This window comes from Tachypleus tridentatus, chromosome 6 (assembly GCF_004210375.1).
Source record: "Tachypleus tridentatus isolate NWPU-2018 chromosome 6, ASM421037v1, whole genome shotgun sequence".
NCBI lineage: Eukaryota > Metazoa > Arthropoda > Merostomata > Xiphosura > Limulidae > Tachypleus > Tachypleus tridentatus.
The window spans coordinates 27,868,230-27,894,396 of NC_134830.1; the positions used below are offsets into that span (position 1 = coordinate 27,868,230).

General features: G+C 32.7%; 1 protein-coding gene across 6 annotated transcripts in view; it reads right to left on the reverse strand.

The window, feature by feature from the left end:
* LOC143252140 (nuclear hormone receptor FTZ-F1 beta-like) overlaps nt 1-26,167 on the reverse strand; it is an 86,192-nt gene that overhangs the window by 17,712 nt on the left and 42,313 nt on the right. For 2 of the 6 annotated variants that reach the window (XM_076503823.1, XM_076503825.1), the window contains exons 2-5: nt 15,965-16,805; nt 12,028-12,232; nt 7,048-7,340; nt 2,966-3,287 (exon numbers count right to left, since the gene is read on the reverse strand). In XM_076503823.1, coding sequence (XP_076359938.1) covers nt 2,966-3,287; nt 7,048-7,340; nt 12,028-12,232; nt 15,965-16,351 — 1,207 coding nt within the window. In that variant the 5' untranslated portion in view covers nt 16,352-16,805. Of the gene's footprint in view, nt 1-2,965; nt 3,288-7,047; nt 7,341-12,027; nt 12,233-13,945; nt 13,966-15,213; nt 15,343-15,964; nt 16,806-20,294; nt 20,552-24,917; nt 25,044-26,167 lie in introns of those variants that run through there. The other 4 variants (XM_076503827.1, XM_076503824.1, XM_076503828.1 and 1 more) reach the window with 4 other exon arrangements.

Below are 26,167 nucleotides of genomic sequence, written 5' to 3' on the forward strand. Positions count from 1 at the left end.
GTTTCCTAATCTGATGGAAAGAAACATGGAATAATTGACATAAAAATGAAGGCAGTTGAATCAAAATCCAAACTCAATTGTTAAAAAGGTGGAAGAAGAGAGATCACAAACACAGAATAGTTGCCAAGAGATGAATAGGTGGGAACAGTTATGATGGAATGAAGAGCAAGAAAAGGACATTGAAGTCATTGGAAGGAAGGGAAATCAGCAAGAAGGAGAAATTACAATCCTGAGTCACCAAAGTCTTTGGAAGAAAAGACTGATCCAGGTAAAGAAGAAGATAAGAGGAATCATACAAAGTATGTGAAACATCCATAACAAACAAATTCCACCAATGATGTTTATTAACCAAAAAGAGGAGGAAATATGCCTTAAGGGATAAGTTAAACATGATACAAGAAGACAAAGATTCAAATGGAGTTGAAGTAAGGCAATGAAGCATCACATTGACATCCAAATCTAGAAGATCATGAAGGGCAATAAATCCAGAAGGTTCATAATAATAGTGAAAAGGTATTGGAGGCAAAAAAATTATGGTACCAGGATAAAAAGGTGGTGGGATAAGGCAACTCAATAACCTACAACTGAGGAGACAAAATAACCCTGATCAAATACTCAATTGAGGAATGATGGAACAAACAGGGGAGAACCCACAACCGATAGCATAAAACATTTCACATACATCGATAAACCTCCAAGGAAGAAGAATAAACAAAAAATGCCAACAATCACCATGATAAACTGGATTTACTCACTAATGAATGGATAAAAACAAGGCATGAAGATGAAGGGTAGGATGAACTACCTGAGACCAAGGATGCCATAGAAGCAATGGAGTTCTGGGAAGAGCAATGGTAGTCAGTAAAAGACAATCAAAAGGGCTTGGCATGGAGTATGGTGGATGATAAAAATAACTTTGGGAAGGAATTGAATAGGAAGATATACAAAGGAATTAGTCTGTACAATTCTGATTGAACACATCTACAGTCAGAGCAAGTGGATAAGGCACAGAAAACCAAAACTGAAGTTAACTGGTATTGAGGATAATGGCAAATACATGCAGGTTTGGAATATTTACCTGAGTGCAAACGCCACTGGAAAACGTCAGGATCTAGAAACCAATCCATCTGATAAATTTTCTCCAGACAGAAAAGATGATCTGCAACAAGACTGAAAACATCCAGTACATGACATGCAAGCAGATGAATATTGCACATGTGGGCCCAAAAAAGAAGATCCAATATTTGAAAACAAAGAGAATAAGAACAAGTGCTTTCCCTGTGATTAATATAAACCACTACCCCAGAAATATCTGTATGAATCATATACAAACAACAGCAGAGAAGATGAAAAAAATGATCCAAAGCCCAACTGACAGCAAGAAACTCCTGGATACTTATAATGGTAAGAGACAAAACATCCATGAAAACATGTAAACTGGATAACAGGAAGGAAGCAGAACCACTTGCCATAGTGTGAGCCTTATCCAAACACCAATACAAATAGTCTACAAGGGAAGGAGGAAGAGTGATTGGAATATCCATGGGTATCTGTACAAAGCTCCACTGGTTGTGAAGAGCCCATTAAATGATTTCTTATGAGAACGACCCATGGGGATAAGTGCCATTATATATGACCACATCCCTTCAAAGCAGTAGTAAGGGTGTTGATGACTGTCATCTCCATCAAAGGGAGCTGAAGATGAGATGGTTCAGTCTGATTGAGATGAGCATTGAACAAAACACCCAAATAGATAAGATATTGGGTAGGAACAAGGAAGACTTTCTTTAACTTGATCAAATCCAAACTGCTTCCAAAAGAAGCAGACAAGTGTATTGGGTGGATTTCAGTTTGTAATGAGCCAACAACAGAAGCCAGTTGTACATATAATAGTAAAAGCACAACCACTGTGCATGCATAAGCTCAGCAAAAGACTGACCACCCAACCAATGACATACAGTGCTTTAACAAGCCAGAAAGGTAAACATGCAATTGATAAACCACTTTGTGATAAACAGACTGAAGGTAGCATCTCGACCACTGCAATATGTGAATATGGAGATAAACATTTGAAGTATTGACCTTGGCTTTCCATGAACCTGAACTCTGTGATAAAAACAAATTAGAACCAAGAAGCAATTCAGACATGAAAGGAATAGATCACAGGCTGCCAGTCTCTGGTTTCTTGATGACAAACAGCCTGGAAAATAAACCAACAGAGAAAAGTGAAACACAGGTTTGATGGCATTCAGAGAAAAAAAAAATGCACTGCCTCAAACAGATGTGAATATGTCATATGATAATTTGATGTGAGAATTATTTAAACACTGTGAATCAAGGGGTATGGGAAAGTGAAATGCTTGTGGTATTGCAAAAAGAAATTTGCAAATAGAGAGCAGCACTAAATATGAATAACTATGTATGTGAGCTGAAGTAAAGTACCTTGTTGGATTTATTAGTCAAAAGATTGAATTTTATTGATATAAATTTAGACTAATCAGTAGAAAAAATATTGGTAATGACAGAGCATTTTTAACACCAAATATTTCATGGTAAAGTGACTGACAACTAGACTAATGATATCCTTAAATTGAACTGTGGAAGAATAATCACAACATTTAATCACACTGAATAAGCATTTTATTTATATTAATCAAATATGCTTTGAAGAATAAAAAAAATGTTTTATTACGCTAGGTAAGATAGATAAACTTTCAGTTTTCAAAAAATCTTTTCTATGAATATCTATTAAAGTTAACTGGAATATATTTTGCTACAGAATTACTTAAGTTCTCTACCTAAATGCACTTTATGTTACTTATTTCCTAACAGAGTAAATACTTATGCCTGAACAGTATTTGGTTATTACAAATATTCCGACATTCCATAAACGTTCTAAAAATAAATTTGCATACATATGAGAAAAAACAAGCAACAACAAACTTTGAGATAATTTTTCCTTTACCTGTTGATCTGATCTCCAAACCAGAATGATGAGGAACTGAAGAAATGTGAGGAGCTTGTTCACAGTACATGTTATCATACATAGCATGACTGTCATACTTTGAGTTAAGTTGGAACTCAGAAGCCCCTTGCTGATTGTAATGATGAAATGTAGGAGATGGCGAAGCACCAAAGGGAATTGGTCTGGAGAGCATGGTTCCCTTAGCTTGAGTGGAGTTTGGGCTTGCTGAAAAACTTGCTCTACCATCTGGGTAATGATGTCTCATCTGACTGGGGCTTTGACTTGGTGAGTAAAAAGACGTTTCTGAATTCTTCTGGCTGCCCTAAATATTCCATGAAATGTGAGGAAAAACAAAACAAAAACTGTATAATGTTACCTCTTATTCTTTGCTGTTTGAAATAATAAACCATAAATTATCTTGGAGTTTTGTTTTTAAATTACACTTTTGTAAAGATGTCATTAAAAGTAAGCTGTCAATTGTACTTTTTACTTTCTATCCAGTAACTTAAGGTAGCTGGAAATTTCATACAGATACTTTGTCAGTTCAACTTAAAGTCATTAACAAACTAATTACACAGACCTGTAAATTTAAACTACATAAAATTTGTTTTGGTTTCAATAACTAATTTTCCACAATTCAGTTATGGTGATTTGGAAAATAATATTTTTCTTTTCTTTTTTTTTTATTCAAGTATTTTGTTTAAAAATTGGGAAGAAACAAAACTTACAATTCAAGTTATTCTTTCGTTTACCACAATACATATTTTTTTATTATTATGTTTGTTAACAAAAATACAAACAAAATGAAGAAAAGGAAAGAAGATATTTGTGTGAAATATGCCTTTTAGTCTCAAAACTACATGTTGTGGTCTTTTATTTTATGCATTGCAACTAGTGCACCTTGTTTCAATGATTAGCAGTAATCAGCCATCATGGTGATGTTCCACATTCCCCGACATCTTGATGAAACCTTACCCCTTCCTCTTCATTGATGGCACAAAGATTTTCAGGAAAATGATTATAACATGAAAATAAGAAATGAAGTTTCAAACTCATATTACAATCCAAATCCTCGAATTTTTCGAGCATGTCTAAAAAACTGTCAATATCTTTAAAGGTAATTCACACTTCTTTTTCAACTTTTCTCATTGTCCTGTCAAACTGTACATCTGAAATCAATTTCCTAATCTTAGGTTCAACAAAAATTTCTGCTTTAAGTTTCACTTCTGAAAAAGCAGGAAATTGTGCACAGATACCTGAAACAGTTGTCATTTTCATCTAATGTGTTTACAAAATACTTCATGAACCTCAGTTTTATGTGAAGTGGAGGTAATAGAATTTTCTTTTTGTCAACCAAACTTGCATGTTCAATGTTGTTTTTTCCTAGTATATTACTGTCTCCATGAGGCCATTGCTTGTTTATGCAATACTGATTTTCCAATTCACACAAAAAACATGGAAACTTTGTTTAGTCAGATTGCTGACCCAACAGCATACGAAGGACGTTTAAGTCTCCACAAAGTAGCCAACCATGGTTTTTGTATTTGATCTTATTAAGAAGTTTGAGATTTTCATACATTTCCTTCAAGTGAACCAAATGGACAACACTATAAGATGTATGCAAGTTACCATTGTGAAGGAGAACACATTTTAAGATTTCTTTTAGAGGAAACAATGAACAGTTGCCACTCATTTGGTTTACAAATTATGGCTCATGGCATTGATATTAATTCAGCAATATTGTTCCAATAAACCAAGGGACCTTCTAGTGAAAAGTATGGTATAAACTCTTTCTCACAATTTCTGTACCAGTAAAATGATGTCCCTGGTGAAAGTAACTTCTTACTTCAAAGTCTGAACCTAACAATCTCTGAAGAATCCTTTGGAAGGTCTAAATCCTTCACTAAATCACTAAGTTTATCTTGTGTGAAATGTTGTGGGCCACTAGACATTTCAGGTTGAAAACAATTCCTGTCATTATTTCTATTAACATCATATTCGGAATTAGATGAAACAGTATCAAGAATATCTGGTGGATTAAGTACAGGTACATCAGATTCATGAGCAATGGATTTTATAGCAGACTGAAGGTTTGGATGAGAAATTTCCTTTTTATTTTGAGTGTTGTAGCTTTGCACGTGAATTGAGTACAAGTAAAAGTAGCAGTCATCTCTATGGTTTCTAGGTTCATGCCAGACCATTGGAATTCCAACAGGCAAAGATCTTTTCTTGCCTTTGGTTTAGTGTCTCAACTATTCAATACAAATAGTGCAAACTTTGTGGAGCCTGCAATTTGTCTTGGTCTTTAAGTTTCATTTTTTTATGGTGAGTAATATGTTTTGGACAAATTCTTTTATGTTTTGTCTGTTTCTTTACAACACATTTGCCACAAATATAATAGAATATTTTTGAGTCATTTACACAACCTCTTGTTGCAATAGCAACAAATTAATATTTAAAACAAAAATAATGTGAGAGTGCACACATAAACAAATACTATCCAGAAATGACATGCAATGTAGGCTGTTAACCATTTATATACTGATGGTATACTTCTTATGGATTATAGAAAAATCAATAAGACTCTTATGTTGGGATTGGTCTACATAAATCTATAGTCAGTGGTTGTCAACATCTTAAGGATAAGAAAATGCGAGCTGATTTCAATGAAAATGATTCACTTTTTTAAAGTATATATGATGTTTTGTGAACAATCTCTACGTTATGGAAAAAAGGATTTTCAGATTTAATGTACAAGAATTATTGTAGAATATGTAAAAAATTCAAGATGATAAAATAAAACCATTGCAGGCCTGTTATAGTTTTCGCAATTAATTAACATTTTAGTTTATTACACCTGCCTAAAATCAAAATTAACTTGTATGATCTTCTTGACTAACTTGATTTATGTTTTCTTTTCTTTTCTAGAGGGGTGAGTGTTTTATATTAAAATGATTTTGAATATGTGTATCATTGAGTTACATGGTAACCATAACTGACATAAAGTTACAATGGAATTGAATGTATCAGAACTATATATTTGGCATTGTTTAGCATTTCATAGCATGATGACACCAAAAACTGATAACCTTTTAAATGGGTATGTAACAGCCCCTTCTAATATAAAAGCTTCATACACTCAGATTACAAAGATTTGTTCAGATTAGGGATTTAGAATTTTAGGACTGGAATAGCCTTTGTACTTAATAACATCAGACACACAGGAATATGGATCAACTTGAGGCACCAGGACCATCCAAAAAAAACCTGAAACAAGCAGTATCTTAGCTATTCTAAGTAGAGTGGGGCATCATGTAACAAGCAAAATCCAAGAAGTCAAAGTTTAATGACAAAAGTCATATATCCCAGAAAACATTACACAACATAATAAAATGACACAATGTCCAATATATTTCTGTAGGATTGGACTGTTGAAATGAGTGCTTGGAAACTACTGTCCCTATTCACTAGAGATCTTATGGTAAGCATAAAGGAAGACTGTTCTGCTTTAGACATTACAGCGTTGTGATGGAGTCTTTTGCAATTGAAATTATGCATATTCACCAAACAAAGCATGACAAAACATGCTAACATGAGCTGTAATGAAATGGTGAGACTTCAAAATTGTTTTAATATTTGTTCAGCTTCTGTATTTATAGTTTTATATATGCTATACTTTTCACTATGTCTATTATTTCCTGATATCAGGCACCATTTAGCATAGAACTTAGTATGCAATACTTAAAACTCTTTTCATGTATGAATATTCTAAAATTCAGAGTTAAATAGTAGCTTTTTGCCTATTAACAGAAGTTTGAAGAAAAAATTTTGATGAAGAAAAATATACACAACACAGAATTAGCAAAAATATAGAATCTGTTATCTTATGTTTTATCCCTACGTACATCAGATATTGTAGTAATGCAATCTTTGATCTATTACATTTCATTTTTCCACAAAGAAATACTGTAATGTAATTTCTGTTCTAATATGAACTGTTATACAAAACAGATACTATTATAATTTATGCTTTATTCACTTGTGAACAACATTATTTTTCCAAGACTGTTTATTCTTCTTACCTGTTGTGAACTGTGTTTCTGTGGATGCATCGAGCTATTGGCAACATCTTCAAATGCCTGTTGACCAAGCACTGGGCTGTGAGTATTTGGATAACTAGACAGTGAAAGACCACTGACATGTCTGTTTAACAAAGGACTCTGTCCAGAGGACTGAGATGACCTGGAGCTACGGGTATCAGTTGGACCTAGAAAAACTGGACTAGGACTTTGTTTGTAAGACCCAGATACATAATCAATCACATGTTGAGTTTGAATGGGAGAATAGTGACTGTGAGCTGGAAGTGGGCTTCTTGCTGGAAGTCAATAAATATCATGAATCAGAGAACTTGAAAATTTGCAAGTAGATTTATTATTATCATCATCAAAACTTCCTCTTATGTTATTAACAGTAAAAGTAGAAAAAATGTTAGTCACTGCAATCCTGAAACACTTGGAAGACATGTTAATTATTTTATTAGTTTCTAATAATTTGACTAGTTCAAAATCTATGTTTTAAAATATAAATTAGTAAAAGCTTTTGATGGTGTCTAATTTATCTTTGTGGCACCAGCAAATGAAAACATTGTAATAGATAATGAAGTATACAATACTAAAAATCTTAGAGTTTATAGTTTATTTCTACATTTCAGTAAAATGCATAACTAATTAAAAATTCAAAGATTTGGCTACCTGTGAAATGCAGAAAATATCTAAGATTAAATACAATAGACATGTTAAGCTGTTTCTTTTTTTTTTCCTTCAAGAATTAAAGTTGGCAAATGAAACCCAAATGGTTGAATGCTAAGTTAAATTTATTCCTTAAACAATAAACATGATTTGGGCACCAGTATTGTCAAATGCTCTTTTTATATATATATATATAATCTAAAGCCATATAAATGGATGAAAAATAGAGTTTATTACTTAATATAGAAAATGTAAAATGACTTATCAAATATTAAAATCAAATATTCTTGAGTATATGTACACAGTAATTTTGGTCAATGTTGTATGTTATACAATTTCACAAAGACAGTTATTTTAAATCGTGAAGGTTATTAGGTACTAGAGGGTTTTAATAAAAATATTTTAATTGTGCCTTTACTGAGTAAATTTTGAATAACAAATTTTAAAAACCTAATAAAATTCCAGTCTTGAATAATACTACTATAAACAAGTCTATTATTTAAATCATGTTAAACCTGGTATATATATATATTCAGGATTTATTCTACTAGTTGTGAACCTGTCAGCTTAACTTCTGTTTTATATAAACTTCTGGCAAACATTCTTCAAATGATTCTCTTTATTAGAAGTTCCAGCTTTTGCAGTAAGGAATAGATTATTTTTAGTACACTTGCAGTGCAAGAAATAGTGAAGTAAAATTACATTCACTCTACATAAAGCTATCAAGAAGATTACATTCTTTCATGAATTGTGTCATTTTCGTTTTGTTTTTTTTCTTAATTCATGTAATACGTTCACTTTCATTGGTCATAACTAAAGGAATACAAATGGATCATGCATTCCAAACCAGAAAAGCAAACTAAAAAGATGAAATTCCTCAAAGTTATATTCTTTGCAAAAATAAACATTTCTTAATATCTTTGGTCATATTGTAACTTGGGTAAAAGATTTTTGAGAGAGAACAAGAGTTATAATTCTCTTTCAATTATTAGTGTGGTTCATAAAGGTAAGTGGGATCTTTGACTATGTTTTATTTTTATTCTGTAAAAGTAATTTGCCTACCTATTCAAGAAATGGAGTATGTGGTACTGTTTACAGTTGATTAAAAAATTTGATAGCCAGTGAAGACACCCAAAGACCTTGTGTGTTTTTTTTTAAAAGAAATTTTAATGCATTGGCCAATTGGTCACAACATCATGGCTGATAGCTTTTAACAGAAACAGTAATAACCCTCAATATAAGTATTTTCTTCCAATTAATAAATTAGATAGACATTTTTTAATCATGTGAGAAAAAAGATCTTGATATCTTATTTGAGAATGAGCTGATTTTTAATATTCACAAATATAATTAAAAATTAATTTTATGATGTCATATATGTAACCTAGATAGACTTAGTAATATCGGAAGTTTTAACACAACAAAATATATTGGAACAAAAAAGTCAAAACTACAAAACTAAAATACTTACATTTTTTTAAATTTTAAATAACTTGGTTTTTATAATTTTGACTTTATTGTTTCAATATTTCTTGTAGCATTAAAACTTTCTATATTACTACAGCTAGCTGGATTACATGTGTGTATATTAAACATGTAAAATATTTTGTTTTATTATTATGCTTGCTTGCTTGCTTCCTTTTATTCAGTGGCTTAGACAGAAATGAAAGATCCATATTTTTCCAAGTTGATGACAACAACTTTGCATCATCATCAGAAAATAATCAAGAGTCATAGTACATTGAACAGTCACTAGTTTCATTTCACTAATTTGTAATGATTGTATTGTTTACTGGTTGTAGCTGTGTCTTCTAAGTCACTGATAAAATTTAAAATTGCAACTAATGCATTTTTAAAAGTAACTTTTATTTGTAGTTTAATTCATTTTCCATATTGGAGGACCTAATATGGCTTGCCTTTCATTTTTTGCAAAGAGCTCAAGGTATATCCATGATATTAAGTTGAAATAATTTATGAATGTTTAGAAACAATTTTATCAAAGTGAATAATTGAAAGGATACCAACAATTTGTACTTTTTTTTGTGTGTATACACACACACACACACACACACACACACACACTTTCTTACTTTATGAGACTATGTTGTTTACTTTCAAAATAAATTTTAACTTTTTATCATGAAGCAACACAATGATTAATTACTAGATCATTATGCCAATTGATAAATAATGACAAAGACTGGCAATGGCAAGATTTCCCTCTTTGTTATTATAAGAGGAACCTATTTTACCATTCATAGTTCAAAAATTTATTATCAAATATTTAAATACATGGTGATGAGAGGATGGAAAATGTGATTCCAGTATCATATATAGTAAGAAAACACAACAGTGAAAGTTACATACTGATGACTATCTAAAACTGTTATAAATATGACAGGATTTATTCTACCAAATGAAACCACTCTTGTCAATTTATCTTTAGACATTAAAATCATTCTCATAAATCATTACTATAGTAATGGTAATAATGTTTGGCAACAGCATAATGTGATATCACTCTGAAAATCATGAACAGAGACAGTAATGCAGCAATGTTGTTTATGAAATTCTTGTAAACACACTGGAACACAGAAGATTAGATTTTGTTGCAATTCATAACATGTATCCGTTCCTACATGTTGGAAGAAATCAGTTTGAATGAAACAGTCTTCATCATGCCACATCAAATACATGGGCCAAATTTTCCACACACACACACACACACACACACACACATACATATATGACCAACACAGTCTTCAGGTAGCATCCTTAATGTCTTTTTGCCAATGTAGTAGACCACTTAAAGTGATGCACAAACTACTTCTAATATATGATGGAATCATCCAACTGTGTTTAATGTTTTCTTATGAATGTAAGCAATAATGAACAGAAGTCACATTGAATACTGTTAACATGGTGAATGTGCAAATTTCATGATCAGTGCCCTCTGATGATGATAGGTTTTGGTAATGGAGTTTTCTTTCCAATAATGTTATTAGTCCATTTACTAACTATTATTAGTCTTGATCTATTGATTAGTATTTTAATTACGGTTATTAGAATAAGTCAACTAACTACATGACATCAGGTTAGCATGAGAAACGATATCACAGAGAAAACAAACCTAGTCAAAATGTCACGTTAGCATCCAGAGCTACTACTAGGTACTGAAAAGATTTGGGTTTTGGGCCTCAAAAAGCAACTACTACATAAATAAAACATAACTGCAAAGGTGCATGAACCCTTCTGGTTGTTGCTCAGCAAAGCACTCTTAGCATCATTTTTACAAACATTATGAGTGTATTATTGGCCCTTTACTTTACAATTTAATGTTATTTGTTTTGTAATTGTTTGGGATGAAACTGACAGACACATATACCTTTAACATTACACTTCCATTTTTTATTGATTAATCCATTTTGCATTTATCATGTCATTTAGTGTTATCTATTGTGTGTTTATAATGCAATATTTAGACCTACAACATTTTTCATGATACATTAGCTGTCTTTAGTTTTGTTTAATATTAAGTTCAACAATTTAATATATTTTTATTTTTTTTATTAACTCTTTCACCTAGGAGCATAATTTGATCATAAACTTTTAAAATGTTCATTATTCTTCCTAGTTCGACTTTTAATATGAATTATTATAATTATTACTGATTTATGAAACACTTTAAGAGTGAAATGAAAGTAGTTAAAGGAAATAAATGGTTGAAAGTCAATACTAGAGTAAATTAGAATTATCCTTAGAAAAGAAAAAGGCTTAGAAAGTTGACTTCAGTGATTCAAGGAGAATGACATTTTGAGGTTTTAAAACCAACCCAGATTAGAACAAAATATTTTAATAAATTACAAAAACAATTATCATAAAGTATCTTTTTTTAATTATTCAAAGCTTGTAACAACTACAAAAATAAAAACCAGTTTCCTATAATTAGGTCATTTACATTTGTATTTAATTAAATGAATAGCTAGCTACAAAGTTCTGTTTCTGTTACAAAACATAATTTGGTGAATTAATTCTAGAGTAATTAGCAGACTTCTAAATGTTGCACCCTCAAGCATCTTAATCAATTAACTTCAAACAATAGCTCAAAAGGTCTTTACAGACTGATTTATTGCCTTTCTCAGGTCTTCAGTCATTAATCTAAAGAGTAAAGCCTTAAAATTTACACATATTTTTAAACTATCTATAATTAGCAATTTCTACACATACAAAATCTTTATATATATCACTTATTTGCTTTAACCTTTAGTATTACACATATTAAATGCAGTAACTTCTAAGAATGTTAATACTCACCATATAAACCACCATGTCCTGTATGAGACTGTTCTTTATTGAACAACAGAGATGGTACAGATCTATAGTTATGAAGTGTTTTTCTATCAACTACATGAGGAATTGAGTTTGGAAGCGAGTAATGAGACTTTGCATTAGGACTCACAACCGAGATGTTCATACTACTGTTATTCATTTTCACAGTATCTGACTCCATATATGGTGCCTAAATATGGTAAAATCAGGTGCAAAATATATTACATGAAAAAGTAATTCTCAACTAAGGAAGAAAAAAGCATTTTTATTGAAACCAACTTGACTTGGCATTTCATTCACATATATAAAACTATGCTAATACTTCAGTAAAATGAAATTAGGCCTTATACAAGCAATATCTTCAGAGGAAGAATAATTTTATAACATTTTTTAGCTGAAACATTTAATGAAAATATTTATTGTAAACCAGAGCCATATGACTCTGCATAATGCATAGTATCTGATATATTCATTATATTGGAGTTATATTTAATTTTGGGAAGTGGAGAACTAATAAATTGTGTGTAAGACAAGACTTTATGGCAACTGGTATTGTGAGGTAGCACATTACTGTCAGTATAAGAGTATAGGCTTAAATTTTTAAAAAAAGGTCTTGAGAACATTGTAGGAAGTTTTAAAAAACATCTTTATACAAGAAATGAAATCCTTCCATTTTTAGTATTAGCTATTTGATTTCTTCCCCTATGAGTTCAACCTTCCCCTACAAATAGAGGGTTTAACTCAAATCTGAAAACTGGAATTAGAAACAGTATGTCTTAGGTATTTCATTTCTGTAGTGCATACTGGTGTATAGAAAACATATTAACACCATTACCAGTATTAGTATGTTTTGGTGTTATAAATGTACATATTAGTTATTAATTTTGAGACTAAAAAATATAATTTGAACATCTTATTTATCAGTTAAACTTTCATTAAAGTGCAGTGTTTGGTATTTAAATGAGCTGGAATAAAACGCTAACGTTAACATTACTTAACAATTTGAATAGTTTTCTAACCTACAGTATCTTAGAAACACAATAAAACTGTTTTCCTGGGAAATTTGTTTGTTTGTTGTCGATCACAAAGCTACACAATGTGTGTGTGCGTGCGCATGTATCAGCACAACTGGCAAATCGCTGTAACCGATTGTTACGGTTTACATGTCATATGTGCCAGCTGGTTACAGGATGATGGGGCAAAAAATTTTTGTTGTGAAGATGAACTTCAAAGCTACGTAATGTGGTGCTGGTCCATGGCATAAACATTTATTTTTATTTTAAATATGAAACCAAAACACAAATACAAAACAAGTCTATAATAATAATAATATCATAGTAAGTTAGCACAATCATTTTTAGTTAGTCGCCCTAAGTTTAAAATGTATCCAATTCGACAGTACAAATTATTTGCTATTAAAAAAGTTACAAATATAATGTCACTTGAAAAAAAAATAGTGCTTAATTCTACATTAAATGTCTAAAATATAAACGGTAAGAATATGGTATCCTGGACTACACACTCGAACTCAGAATCCGAGAGTTCAGGAAGCGCTGTCTGTTGCTGCGAAAACGTACTCCGCACTTTGAAATCGCAGCTGCACCATAAAAGTGGCGGTCAAATACCGATATTTGGCCAAACAAGTATAACCTAAAGTTAATGGTGGGTGCTGTTGCTTAGCTACATTATTTTTAGTCTGTCAGGGACGGCTGTGCGTAGTTATTAGCCCTTTGTGCGAAAGATTTGAAACAAACAAGCGAGTACGATTGTTTTGCTTACAACTTAGTGTTCAATGTCATACTGAGATTTATTTTCACATAATAGGTTGTTAAGTTTCCTATTCAGTATCTAATAGAACTACTTTATATTCATGTAACTAAAAAACTAAACCTGTTTTGCATACTGTGTTGTTCCTATTATTTCATGTCACCTTAACGTTCTTAAAGGACGCTTTTCGGCATATCAAAGGCACTAACCACACGAACAGGACACCAGAAAGGCAAGTTTTTAAAAAAGAAATTCATTGCCGACGTCCTTTACACGTGGAATATAGGCGTGGCATCGACAAACTCTCGTTCATGAATAGCTATACTAAGAAAAAAAAATCTTCCCACATTACGTCACCTTGTTGGTAATTCAAACCCGTTCAGAGAAAGCTAACCAAGGTCGCCCAAAAGTTCAAAACCGAAACATAACGAATCGTAACTAAATGAAATATATATATAAAGATATACCAAATTCCGTACCTTCACTAGTAAACATACAGCTGAATTAATATAATTAATCTTTACAATCGCGTAACTCCAACTGACACTACGCTGCTTTTCAACAAGATTTATAAGGCAAAGAACAGATAAAAACAGATCTTATATGTGACTTCTAAAAACAGTAGGCTTTGCAGTTTAAAAGTAAAAAATATTTTTCTACAGGAGTTACATCAATCATTACGCTTCCAATGGCAAAGTGGTATTCTTCAGTTTTACAAAGCTAGAAATCGGGTTTTGATACCTATGGTGTACAGAACACAGATAGCCTCTTGTGTAGCTTTATACTTAAACTACAAACAAACCAATGATTACACATTTCTATTGTATTTTGTATATCTACGAAAGGTAAACTATATGGTTAGTATTTCGAAGTCCAAAACACACGTAATTTTATAACGAATATGCCAAATGAAACAATATGGCTTTCTATTAATTACATACAATTATTTACTATGTTGCATTCAAGTTTGTTTCATATATGTTCAATTTTGCTATCTTTGAATTTTTTTTTATCAGGTGTATGTTTTAAAATCGAAAACCTGCATCAGGGGTAAACTTTTGGTCTACTTTTCTGTAGTATAATTAATCTTTCAGTTGCAGTGTCAAATAAAATTAATATATTAAAATTTGACTACTCGTCGTCTTAGATTTATAGAACCACAGTTTTTGATAACTTTGTGAAAAGTATTAGAATATTAACACTCAGTAATTCTACGTTTTAATACAACAAATTTTAAAACAGTTCTGTTTACTTTAATAATTAATTAATAATAATTCAAAAACCAGTGAGTAAATTAGTTTGAAAATACTGATAAAATTATGCTAAGATGAAAATAAAATACCAACATTTTCTTTGTACAGATCGCTAAAAACAACCACACACGTAACGTACATAAAGACTTACAGAGCTTAAGTCAACAATTTCAATGGCATCCACGTTGGAGTTTCACATTCGCGATTATAATAAGGCTAAGATGAGATAAAAATCGTATACGTAACTTCTAAGAACGACAAAATCATTCACTATAACGATAACAGAACTTAAAACATCACAACAACGTCAATTCATTTAACCTACTCTGCATATCACAGGACTGAAAAACAACGTTGAAGTAGCAATCTTGTGAATAAAAGTTATGATCTGGAAACGAACCTTGATATCACAGACACCTACACAAAAAATTGGCCCTGTCCCTAGTGGAATATTTCTGCCGAGAATAATCTCAAAATATGCATTATTTGTTTCATAAGCTCTAAATTATTATATATTATTTTATAATGTACCTGACTAATATTTTGCACAACAAATATTCCACTATTTATCTATTCATTAAAATTATTTAAAGCGGTCTAGAAAAGGTACTGGTATGAAAGAATTTGAGGATGGGGCGGGATAGATTGGTATTTGACCTAAAGGTGATTCATACTCGCGCTATAGTCACAGTCAGTAATATCCAGCGTATTTTCGTGCGAAACCAAACAGTTGCAGATAGGATGTTTTACAGCAGTATAACATTTTTTGTCCCAGCATGTCACATCGCTATTGTTTTACCTTACAGGTATGCATAACCATGTATACCACCTCACTTTAATCACAGTACATTATTCAACACATGAAATAAAATATACTACTAAATTACTACTAAATTCCATACCTTGGATGCGCTCGTTGGATGGTAGTCCTCCTCTGTTAGACACATGGGGCTTCCTGATCGCAGTGGATGCCTATAATAATTGAAATTACTGTTTGGTGCACGAACGTGGCAGTTGGAGATTTGTTCCTGGTCCATCTCATCGTCTGATAATCCTCCTGCCGACGACATTGGACGTTCCCTTTCTTGTTCGCCATCAACAAGACGTGCGCCACCATTAATACTTAATTGTTGCCTTTTCGGATGCAAGTTCACAACTCCAACATCGTTCGTTACCACGTGCATGAGTTCAGTATGTTCTAATGTTTGTTTATGAGATATCATAGCGCCCCCATAGTTCTTGGATGATTGATGGGGCACACGATATACACTATTTCGGTCCATGATCATCAGTTCAGAGGCAGGATAATAGTAACAATATAAAATAAACGCAAACTTAGTTTACAAAAATAAAATAAAAATAAAAACACTGGAATATTTTCAAATATAATGAAATGTTATATAAATTATTTTCCATCTCGTTAAAAAAAAATACCTCTTAGTCTTTCAAATTGAAACGATGTAAAAAAACAAACAAACAGTACTTTACTATTAAATCACTCCAATACACAGTTGGTATACCCCGATTCACAGTACACGATCCTTGCAATTTATGCTAAAGCTTGAACCTATAAAAGGGGCTGAAAACCCCGCCAGTCACACTGTTACGAAAAGCCTTATACAAGTCCCAAATAAAGTGAAGTTCTAACAGAACAGCAGTCCATACAAAGGAATTTTTCAACGTAATCTTTTCAATGTTTCTCAAACAGCAACCCCACATTCTCACTTTACAGGTTCTTGAAATCTGAAAGATAATCAAACAGAACACTTACAGTCTACATATACGAATACCTTCTAGTGTGTGATGTGAAACCTAACCTCATTTCTCACATATTTGCATGACTTATGTAATGGTACACAATTTATTAACTGTTTATTTTAAGATATTATTAACCACAGAATAGATTACTCAGTATAATTATGATTTTGTAAATAATTTCTTAATACTCTTTTTAAAATAACAGATTAATGCTCTGCAATATAAACATTTATTCGTTACTCATCATAATGGGTCGAAACGTCATCTTATTAAAGTTTCAAACTAAGCTTTATATCCCTAGTTAAGATACACTGGATTAATCGAGACTTTTTTAAATAATAAAATGCTAGATTGTATAAAATGACAATGTTATGAAGTCGAGAGTCTTTTAGAATAAATAGAAACAAACAAACCAGTAATAATCAATTGGCAAGTTTGTTTGTATGTTTTTGAATTTCGTTCAAAGTTACACGAAGACAATCTCCGCTAGATGTTCCTAATTTAGAAGTGTAAGTTAAATTCGTTTGAATTACGCGCAAAGCTATTCGAGGGCTATCTGCGCTAGCTGTCCCTAATTTAGCAGTGTAAGAATCTAGTCATCACTATCCACCACCAACCCTTGGGCTACTCTTTTATCAACGAAAATGGGATTGATCGTACATTATAACGCCAACACGGCTGAAAGGGCGAGCATATTTGGTGTGAAACCCGCAACCCTCGGATTACGAGTCGAGTGCTTTAACCACCTGGCCATGCCGGTCCTAGAAGTGTAAGACCAGAGGGAAGACGGCTTGTCATCACTACCCACCGCCAACTCTTGGACTACTCTTTTACCAACGCATAGTGGGATTGACCGAACTTTATAACCTCCCTCTGGTTGAAAAGACAAGCATGTTTTGTGTGACGGGGACTCGAATTCGCGACCCTCAGATTACGAGTCAAACGCCTTAACCACCACCAGTGGTGAGCAGAGCACAGACATCCCAATGTGTAGTTTTGTGCTTAAATTTCAAAACAGCAAAATAAAATATTAATTATTTTATTACTATCAGCATCAGTGTAATTTTGAAAACTTTTTGCGCCAATAATATTTTATGAGAAACACTTTAATCACCACAGACCCTATTCATGAGAGTTTGGATTTGATACAGTGTATTTGAAATCTGTATTATAAGGCACACTTACACCACTTTTATCGCAAACTAACACTGCTTTTATTTCTCTTCATTTCTATTTCAGAAATACGAATGTAAGGATTCGAATCAAATGCATATAGTGTGTAGGATGTTACGAAGACAAATGATCATCAACTGGGAACATCATTTTGGGATAGTTTTGATATACTAATTGAGAATGATGAAAGTCTTACTGAATCTTCTGTGACATTTTGAACTACTTTATAACACGAACAAATTTTTTCAAATGAAACTTATAAGCCTTTTTACATATCTGATGAAGAAACTGAATAACCTCTAGGACAAATAATATTTTATGATATATTCACTTTAAATATGAAAGTTTCTTTATAAACACCCTCTAGTTTCAAAGAACAGAAAGGTATTATTTCTTGCCAGAATGCAACTATGGGCAAATTTCACATCCCAATACAGGTTGTTTCTTTTAAAAATTACAATCCATATGGCGAAAGTTCAATCTTCATAGCTCTATAATGTTTTATGCATATTGTGGATATACTGGCTCTTTGGAATTTTCTTTATAATTATTCTGTACGTTTCACGTGCACAGTAAATAAACATAAATATCTGTATGCAACACATAAGGTGTGCGTTTTATATTATTATACACTTATCTATTTCATATCAAAATCATTATTAATTACATATATATATCCACACCTTTATAACACTGAATGATTACACCTAAAGGTTAGATCAGATTTGTTGCAAAATTTGGATGACATTTTTAAGCGAGTAATTAAACGATACCGTTTTTTTTTCTTATTACTGTTTGCGTATTACTTTTCAAGTAATTACGCAAAATTGGAATATAGATTTCAGTTGTAACTGTCACAGTCAAATAATAAATAGTCATGGTCAAATAATGAATAATTTATTCAGTTTAACAAATAATAAAGAAAATGAATTAATAATGTTCAATTTTAAGAACCCATGAGTGAAAGAGCAAAGGAGAATATGTTATACTATACAAACCACGCGACATCTGTGATATTCTGTGCCGACGAAGCCGTTCGTTTAATACCAGGACTCATCAGCCCAGTTGAGATAAGGTAGACATAGTTGTGGTCTAGACGCTATATGAACATTATTTTTTTACAAACAACAGCTATTATAATGTAAACCCGATTAAGCAAGTGAATTGTAGTTATTATTAGTTTTATTTCAGCTGCTTACGAATCAGGTTTCTTTGGTAAGAATTAATAAGGCATTATTTATTTATAATGCAATCGTAATTCTGTAATGTGTTTTTATTAAACACTTTGTTCAAAATATGATGCAAAATTAACTCGAAAAACAAACCCAAAGTGTTATGTAAATAAATATTTCTTAAATGTTATATTGACTATAATACACAAAATTTTAAGCTTTGTTTCTCTGTGTGTAATGTTTTGAAATTCGTAGAATTTCGTACACTTGTTAGGCTTAACGGAAATAAACCATTGGTCGATGTCTGCTACTGACTGAATCAGCCTTTGTTTGATTTTCAATATATTCTTGTGAATTTTGTTTGTTTGTTTGGGAATTTCGCACAAAGCTACTCGAGGGCTATCTGTGCTAGCCGTCCCTAATTTAGCAGTGTAAGACTAGAGGGAAGGCAGCTAGTCATCACCACCCACCGCCAACTCTTGGGCTACTCTTTTACCAACGAATAGTGGGATTGACCGTCACATTATACGCCCCCACGGCTGGGAGGGCGAGCATGTTTAGCGCGACGCGAGCGCAAATCCGCGACCCTCTGATTACGAGTCGCACGCCTTACGCGCTAGGCCATGCCGGGCCCCCTATTCTTGTGAAGCTCGTTTTCATCTACTTTTAAACTATATATGTATATATATAAAGAGAATATTAATATTAAGTAAAATAAAACTATCAAGAGGAAGGACTTCGTTAAAAACAGCAAATCTAAACCTCTGACTAATGTTAGTTTGTTATAAACAAAAATAAGCTGATAGAAAAAAAATTGCACCAATTGAAAGAATACCAGGGTTCAGACTATAATGTGGGATGTAAAATGTACCCCAGGTTTTGGAGGTGACTAACAAAGTATGACCCACATTGCGAAGGGGATACACCGTCCATCAATCTTAACCTCAGTTCGCCAGTCTCACATAAAGAAATAAAATAAATTATATGAATAAATAAAATAATATAATATAAATTAGAAATAGGAGAACGAGATGTGGGTACTAAAGCCCACAATGACCCACATCTGTATCACCATTCACTACCTGCAAACAGTTGTGCTATCATTTGAATGTAAGTTAAATAAACATACCTCTTGAAGTTAGCATTTCAGTCGCCATTATGGTAGAAAGGCATTAATTGGTAGCTGAGTAAACAAATTCATACATTCGCGCACGAAATGTCTGGCTGTGTTATTTATCTGCTTAGAAGAGTGTCCTTTTCTGTGGGTGGGCGTGGTAGCAAAATATAAGAAACCAATGTGGAAACCCTTTTGATTCAGTTTTAGTTTTCTGTAGCGTATTCCTTTTTTATGAATGCTTTACTGTTTTCTCCAGTTATTTGAAGTATCTATAAGCAAATAAATATGAATTTTATAATAAATAAATTAAACTGGATTTCTAATACAAGTTTTGCAATATATTCTGTCGGATAAAATTATTAGAGTAAAAGTCAGTTTAGTTGCTTTTTGTTTGTTTGATTGTTTAAATAGAAAGATGTTATAGTAGTTTGGATTTCACTGAATGGAATTACTGACATGGAACTTGTTTTGATTAGAGTCTCGCGTCAAATGTTTCACTATTACTATTCTCTTAAGATTGCGCAATTTATCTGTCATGCTTTTAGAAAAGAAATGTCTTTTTTGTGCTGTTTTTTTAAAATCTACACTAGAAGTTTTAAATGGATCTAAAAAGAAATCAAAACTGCTATTCTCATTGTAATGATTGTATACCACTATTTACACTAAGGGACCCGGCCTAGTCGTTAGCATGTTCGAATTGTGAATCGAAGGTTCATGATTTGCTGCTCGTTGTCACAAAAAAAAAAAAAAAACGCGCTCTGCATTTTGGTTTAATGGGTGCATTGTAAGTTGCAGTCAAATCCTTCTGTTTTGGTAGACAAGAGAAGCCAAAGAGTTGGTTGTGGTTGCTATTAAAGTAGCTACATTACTTGCTGTGAAGAAAGGAAATTCATTATACACTTTAAATAAAAGTCTACTGCTTTCGAGTGGATTGTTTATTTTTTTAAACTTTATTACGACGTTTCGACCACTCCTATGGTCGTTGTCATATAACTGTTGTTTATTGCCTTCTTTCTGGATTGCCCTGGCCTGGCTTGGTGATTAGGGAACCCGAGTCGCAATTTGCGGGCTGCTGGTAGGAATTTCTGTCATCGAACGTGCTTGCCTTTCAGCCATGGGAACTTTATAATGAAATAGTGAATTCCTTTATTCTTTGGTAGAGGTGTAGCCCAGGAACTGGCGCTTGGTGGTGTTGATTAACTGCCTTCACTCAAGTTTATCACTGCTTAACTAAGGACGATTGGCGCTTATAACTGTAGAGTGACTACATGCAAACTTATAAAACAAACAAACAAATGTTTATAGACTATCAGTTTAGAATTACGGACAGCTATGCATAGGTAACCCTTACGTAGTTCGTGCATGAAAAAAATTTAAAACAAACAAACAAACAAATGTTTATAGACTATCAGTTTAGAATTACGGACAGCTATGCATAGGTAACCCTTACGTAGTTCGTGCATGAAAAAAATTTAAAACAAACAAATGTTTATAGACTGTCAGTTTAGGATTAGGGACAGCTATGCATAGGTAACTCTTACATAGTTCGTGCATGAAAAAAATTTAAAACAAACAATCACATCAAAGATTTCACGAGCTACAGTACACGGACTTTTAACGTCTTATGTTTGTTTGAAATAAGTTATAAAAAAGTGGTCGGCCTCAATACTACTTTCGTAAGAGTCTAAGAGCTCGTGCAGAATATAAATGTTTAATTACATGCTTATCTGTTTTATAAGAGTTGATAAAATTACTCCATAGTATGACAGCTTTAAGTATGTCTTATTCCCTTTGTGGATCGCACTTATCAATGACATTTCTTACTACCACAACAACGTTCTTTTTCCTGGAGCGAAGCAGACACTAATATATTGATGTATAAACACTATCTTAATGGTACATTGAATGTCACAGTGTAAATACAAATTCTTACATAATGCTCGTATATAAGAAAGTAGACAAGTAAACGGTAGAAAAAATAATATATGATTCTGAGACTGTGAAATGAAATTCAAATACACACGGTAAGGAGTTGTCTCAAAAGAATTCCGATCATAAAAAGTTTTGAATGGCAATATCAACATAACTAAAATAATCGAAATATGTTGTTTATATTTTATCAGTTTCTTCCGTTTCAACTATTAACCTACAATTTTTATAAGCTGCTAAACACACTATTCATGCTATCAATACATAATACAACATATTACACAGTAGAAAACAATATAAATCATTTCGTATTACACTAACAATGAAACATAATACTGACTGCGAAAATGGCCAAAGGAAGAAAGAGAAAGCTCATTAACTGACGTGATATTAATTTACTGTTAATTTTGCAAATTGTAAAATCCGTGCAAGTGTTGCTGTTTTAATTTATTGTCAGTTTATCATGTTCTTAACAAGTTCGCTTGGCATAGCCAGATGGATAAGGCACTTGACTCGTAATCTGATGGTCATGGGTTTGAATCCCCGTCACTCCAAGCACTCTCGTCCTTTCAGCCGTGGGGGCATTATAATGTTACGCTCAATCCCACTATTCGTTTATAAAAGGAGTAGCCTAAAAGTTGGCGGTGGATGGTGATGACTAGCTGTTTTCCGTCTTGTCTTACACTGCTAAATTAGGGACGGCTAACGCAGGCAGCCCTCGTTTACTTTTGCGCGAAATTCAAAACAAATCAAACTTAGCAAATTCAAGTGCCTTTCAAAATCATTAAAGCTTGTTCCCATTCTTGGATACAACTCTTATTTCTATGATTCTTTATTTGTTTTATTCTATCAAAATCAATATCAAAATGAACTATGACAGTGAACTTTTGTCTTTGTTTTTTTCACAAGTGCAAAATTCTGGGTTCGATTTCCCGTGGTAGACAGTGTGCAGATAGCCCATTGTGTAACTTGGCTCTCAAAACAGGATCACTCTTGCTTACAATATATTGCTAAGAGTAACAGAAATATAGCTGGTGAATCCTGACCCCACAATGCTGTCATCCAAGCCTCGTCAGACGACAGCACCCTGGGGAATCGAAAATGAAAGCGCGCATTTTTATTATTTTTAGTGTGCAATCATAAGTTCCCTTCTCAAGGCATATTTTTGTAGGCTTCGTTTAAAAGGTTTGAACAATCAAATTTACTCTTATTACTAAATATTACAAACCTTTGCAGAGTACTGAAATAATAAAAATGATACAGGTATTTAAAAATTACTCCGAAGTTTACGGTACACTTTAGGTACTATTAAAGAGGATATGACGCCAAAGTTTAGAAAGCAATAAAATATTTTCCATCACAGCAGTTACAGACAGAACAAAAAAAGAGAGGGCAGTTCTGGTGCTTTACAAATAACTATAAAGTTGCATTTAAGAAATAGAGAGAAATTATTATTATATAGTCTCAATACGCTGTGAAAACGAACACACTTAGATACGAGTTAGCTTACTTCAAATCAAGTAATCACAGAAAAGTTATCTGCTAACTTTGGATAATATAGATACTAAATAAGTAAGTGATATAATACATCACGTTTAACATTAGAACTAAGATGTTAACAAGCATAAAAACAGAACTAAATACGTTCAAGTGAAAAATCTCCGAAAGTATGTTTTCCCAACATTTCTATGATACTGATATTTAAAGAAGAGAGAGATCTGACATACGTCACAAATATGTGTAAAATGTGTTGCCAACATAATCATAAATTATAATATAATATTATATTATATTTATATTATAATATAAAAACAAGAGAAATTTACAGCTGTATTAAAATAACTCAAGATGTTAAATGCTAAAATGTTTAACCTCTACTGATAACAGTTCTACTAGCATTTCCTTCAATTGAAGGTACAGCCCATCATGGCCAGGTGGGTTAAGGCGTTAGACTCGTAATCTGAGGGTCGTGGGTTCGATTCCCCGTCACACCAAACATACTCGCCCTCTCAACAGTGGGGGCGTTATAATGTGACGGTCAATCCCACTATTCGTTGGTAAAAGAGTAGCAAACGAGTTGGCGGTGGGTGGTGATGACTAGTTGCCTTCCCTCTAGTCTTACACTGCTAAATTAGGGACGGATAGCTATCTAGTAGCTATGCGCAAAATTAAAAAAAAAACAACAACAATCAATTGTAGGTAAGACTAGAAAATATTAATACTTTGAGATATGTGAAAATATTTTGTTAAGCCTAAAGTAAATACATTAATAGCATGCTGAATCAACATATGCAAAAACCAGTGCTCTTGTTTGAAATAATCTTGCTACACACGGAGTTAATAGTCGTGAAACTCCTGCCGACAAAAAGAGTTTATTAAATTCACGAGAAATTATAAATAGAAACCTTTCAAACGTGTTACGATGAAGATTAAATGGGTCGTGCTCTCGTAATAAATATTTTCCACGATTTTGTTTTTCTATAATTTTACACAATTCTGGACTAGAAAATAACTTTCAGGTTTCTCTGCGATTGATTGAAGTACCAGGTAAGAACTCACACAAACACAAGCTGATAAAAACAAAACCAGGATTTGATTACTGTATGTTGTGTCACGCGAGTAAAACCTAGAGAGCGCTGTTCGTTGCTTCCTCTCCAGCCTACCACAGTGTAATTTGTAAACGAACGTTCGACCGGTTCTACTCACCTCATCACATGAGTGCATGACAAGCTGAAAAAACTTTTCAAACACTTGTCGATGATTGAAGCTTTCACTTGTTGGACAGCTGTTGTGGAATGTTGAATAGCTCTCCACTGATTAGACGTAAGAAAAGTACCTTCGCCGGCAGTTGCAAGGCAACAAGTGGCTGGCAAGTAGCACATAAACAAGAAGCGATTCTTGATGCCTAGGGCTGTTGGTGTGCAAGCCCAGGAATCTTCTAGCTATTCAACAACCGCTGAGTCAATATACTCCATAAGAACACGTGCACACAGACTAGAGCATGTAAGCAAAGTCATAAACACTAGAAAGCTAGAAGTAAAAAAAAACTAAAATAAACTAATTCTGAGCATAAAAAGCAATGCCTAACGTACTGGTGAATCACCAGTGCATTAAACAGGTTAGCTCAAGTTTCATATTCTCAATTAAAATGTAGATGTTTAACTTATGTTTAAGATTAAGTTGAATAAGAAAAACCTTTTGTTTAAAGATGAGACTTTATGAGGGTGAAATGTTTTTTTTTTCAGAGGGAAATGTTTTTCTCATCAGGTATATAATTTTATAAAAAAAAAAAATACTTTGTACATAGCACTATACACACACACAGAGATGTATGGAGTGCGCCTGCTGTGGAAAATTGATAATTATTCACGTACATGTATTATTCTAATCTGTCATATTACCAACAATATACAACCTCGTGGTTTCAACTCGCAAGCAGCATTATCTCTGAACGCAGCTGAATGTATATGGTAGAACAGAACTCTTTTACCTCAAGGTCACTTCTTAACGTTACAGTATCTAAAGTTTATTGCTTTTCTTATTCGCGTAAAATTCACATTCCTCACTAGACATGCGCATTTTGGTCAGCTGATGAAACACGACTCGTTCTTGTTTTTTTCAAGAAAAAAACACTAATAATTTATTGCGTGCATACAGTGACAAGTTATAATACTGAAAAGCTACGCTAATGGCCTTAATGTGAATTTGTGTACATACACACGTACAGGCGCGTATAGATGTACGAATGTGCGCGTCTCGATCGTGACTTGTCATATTTCTTAAAGTTACTGGTTACTTACTATCAGACGTTGAAAATGACAGGGTTATGATAATGGCATGAAAAAAACCTAAATGTTAATGCGTGAGAGTTGTTTTCCTTTCCACCTAGTTATACGTTCATTCAACTACCGATTTCTTTCGTACTGTTCGGACTAGATTTAACTTAAATTACATAC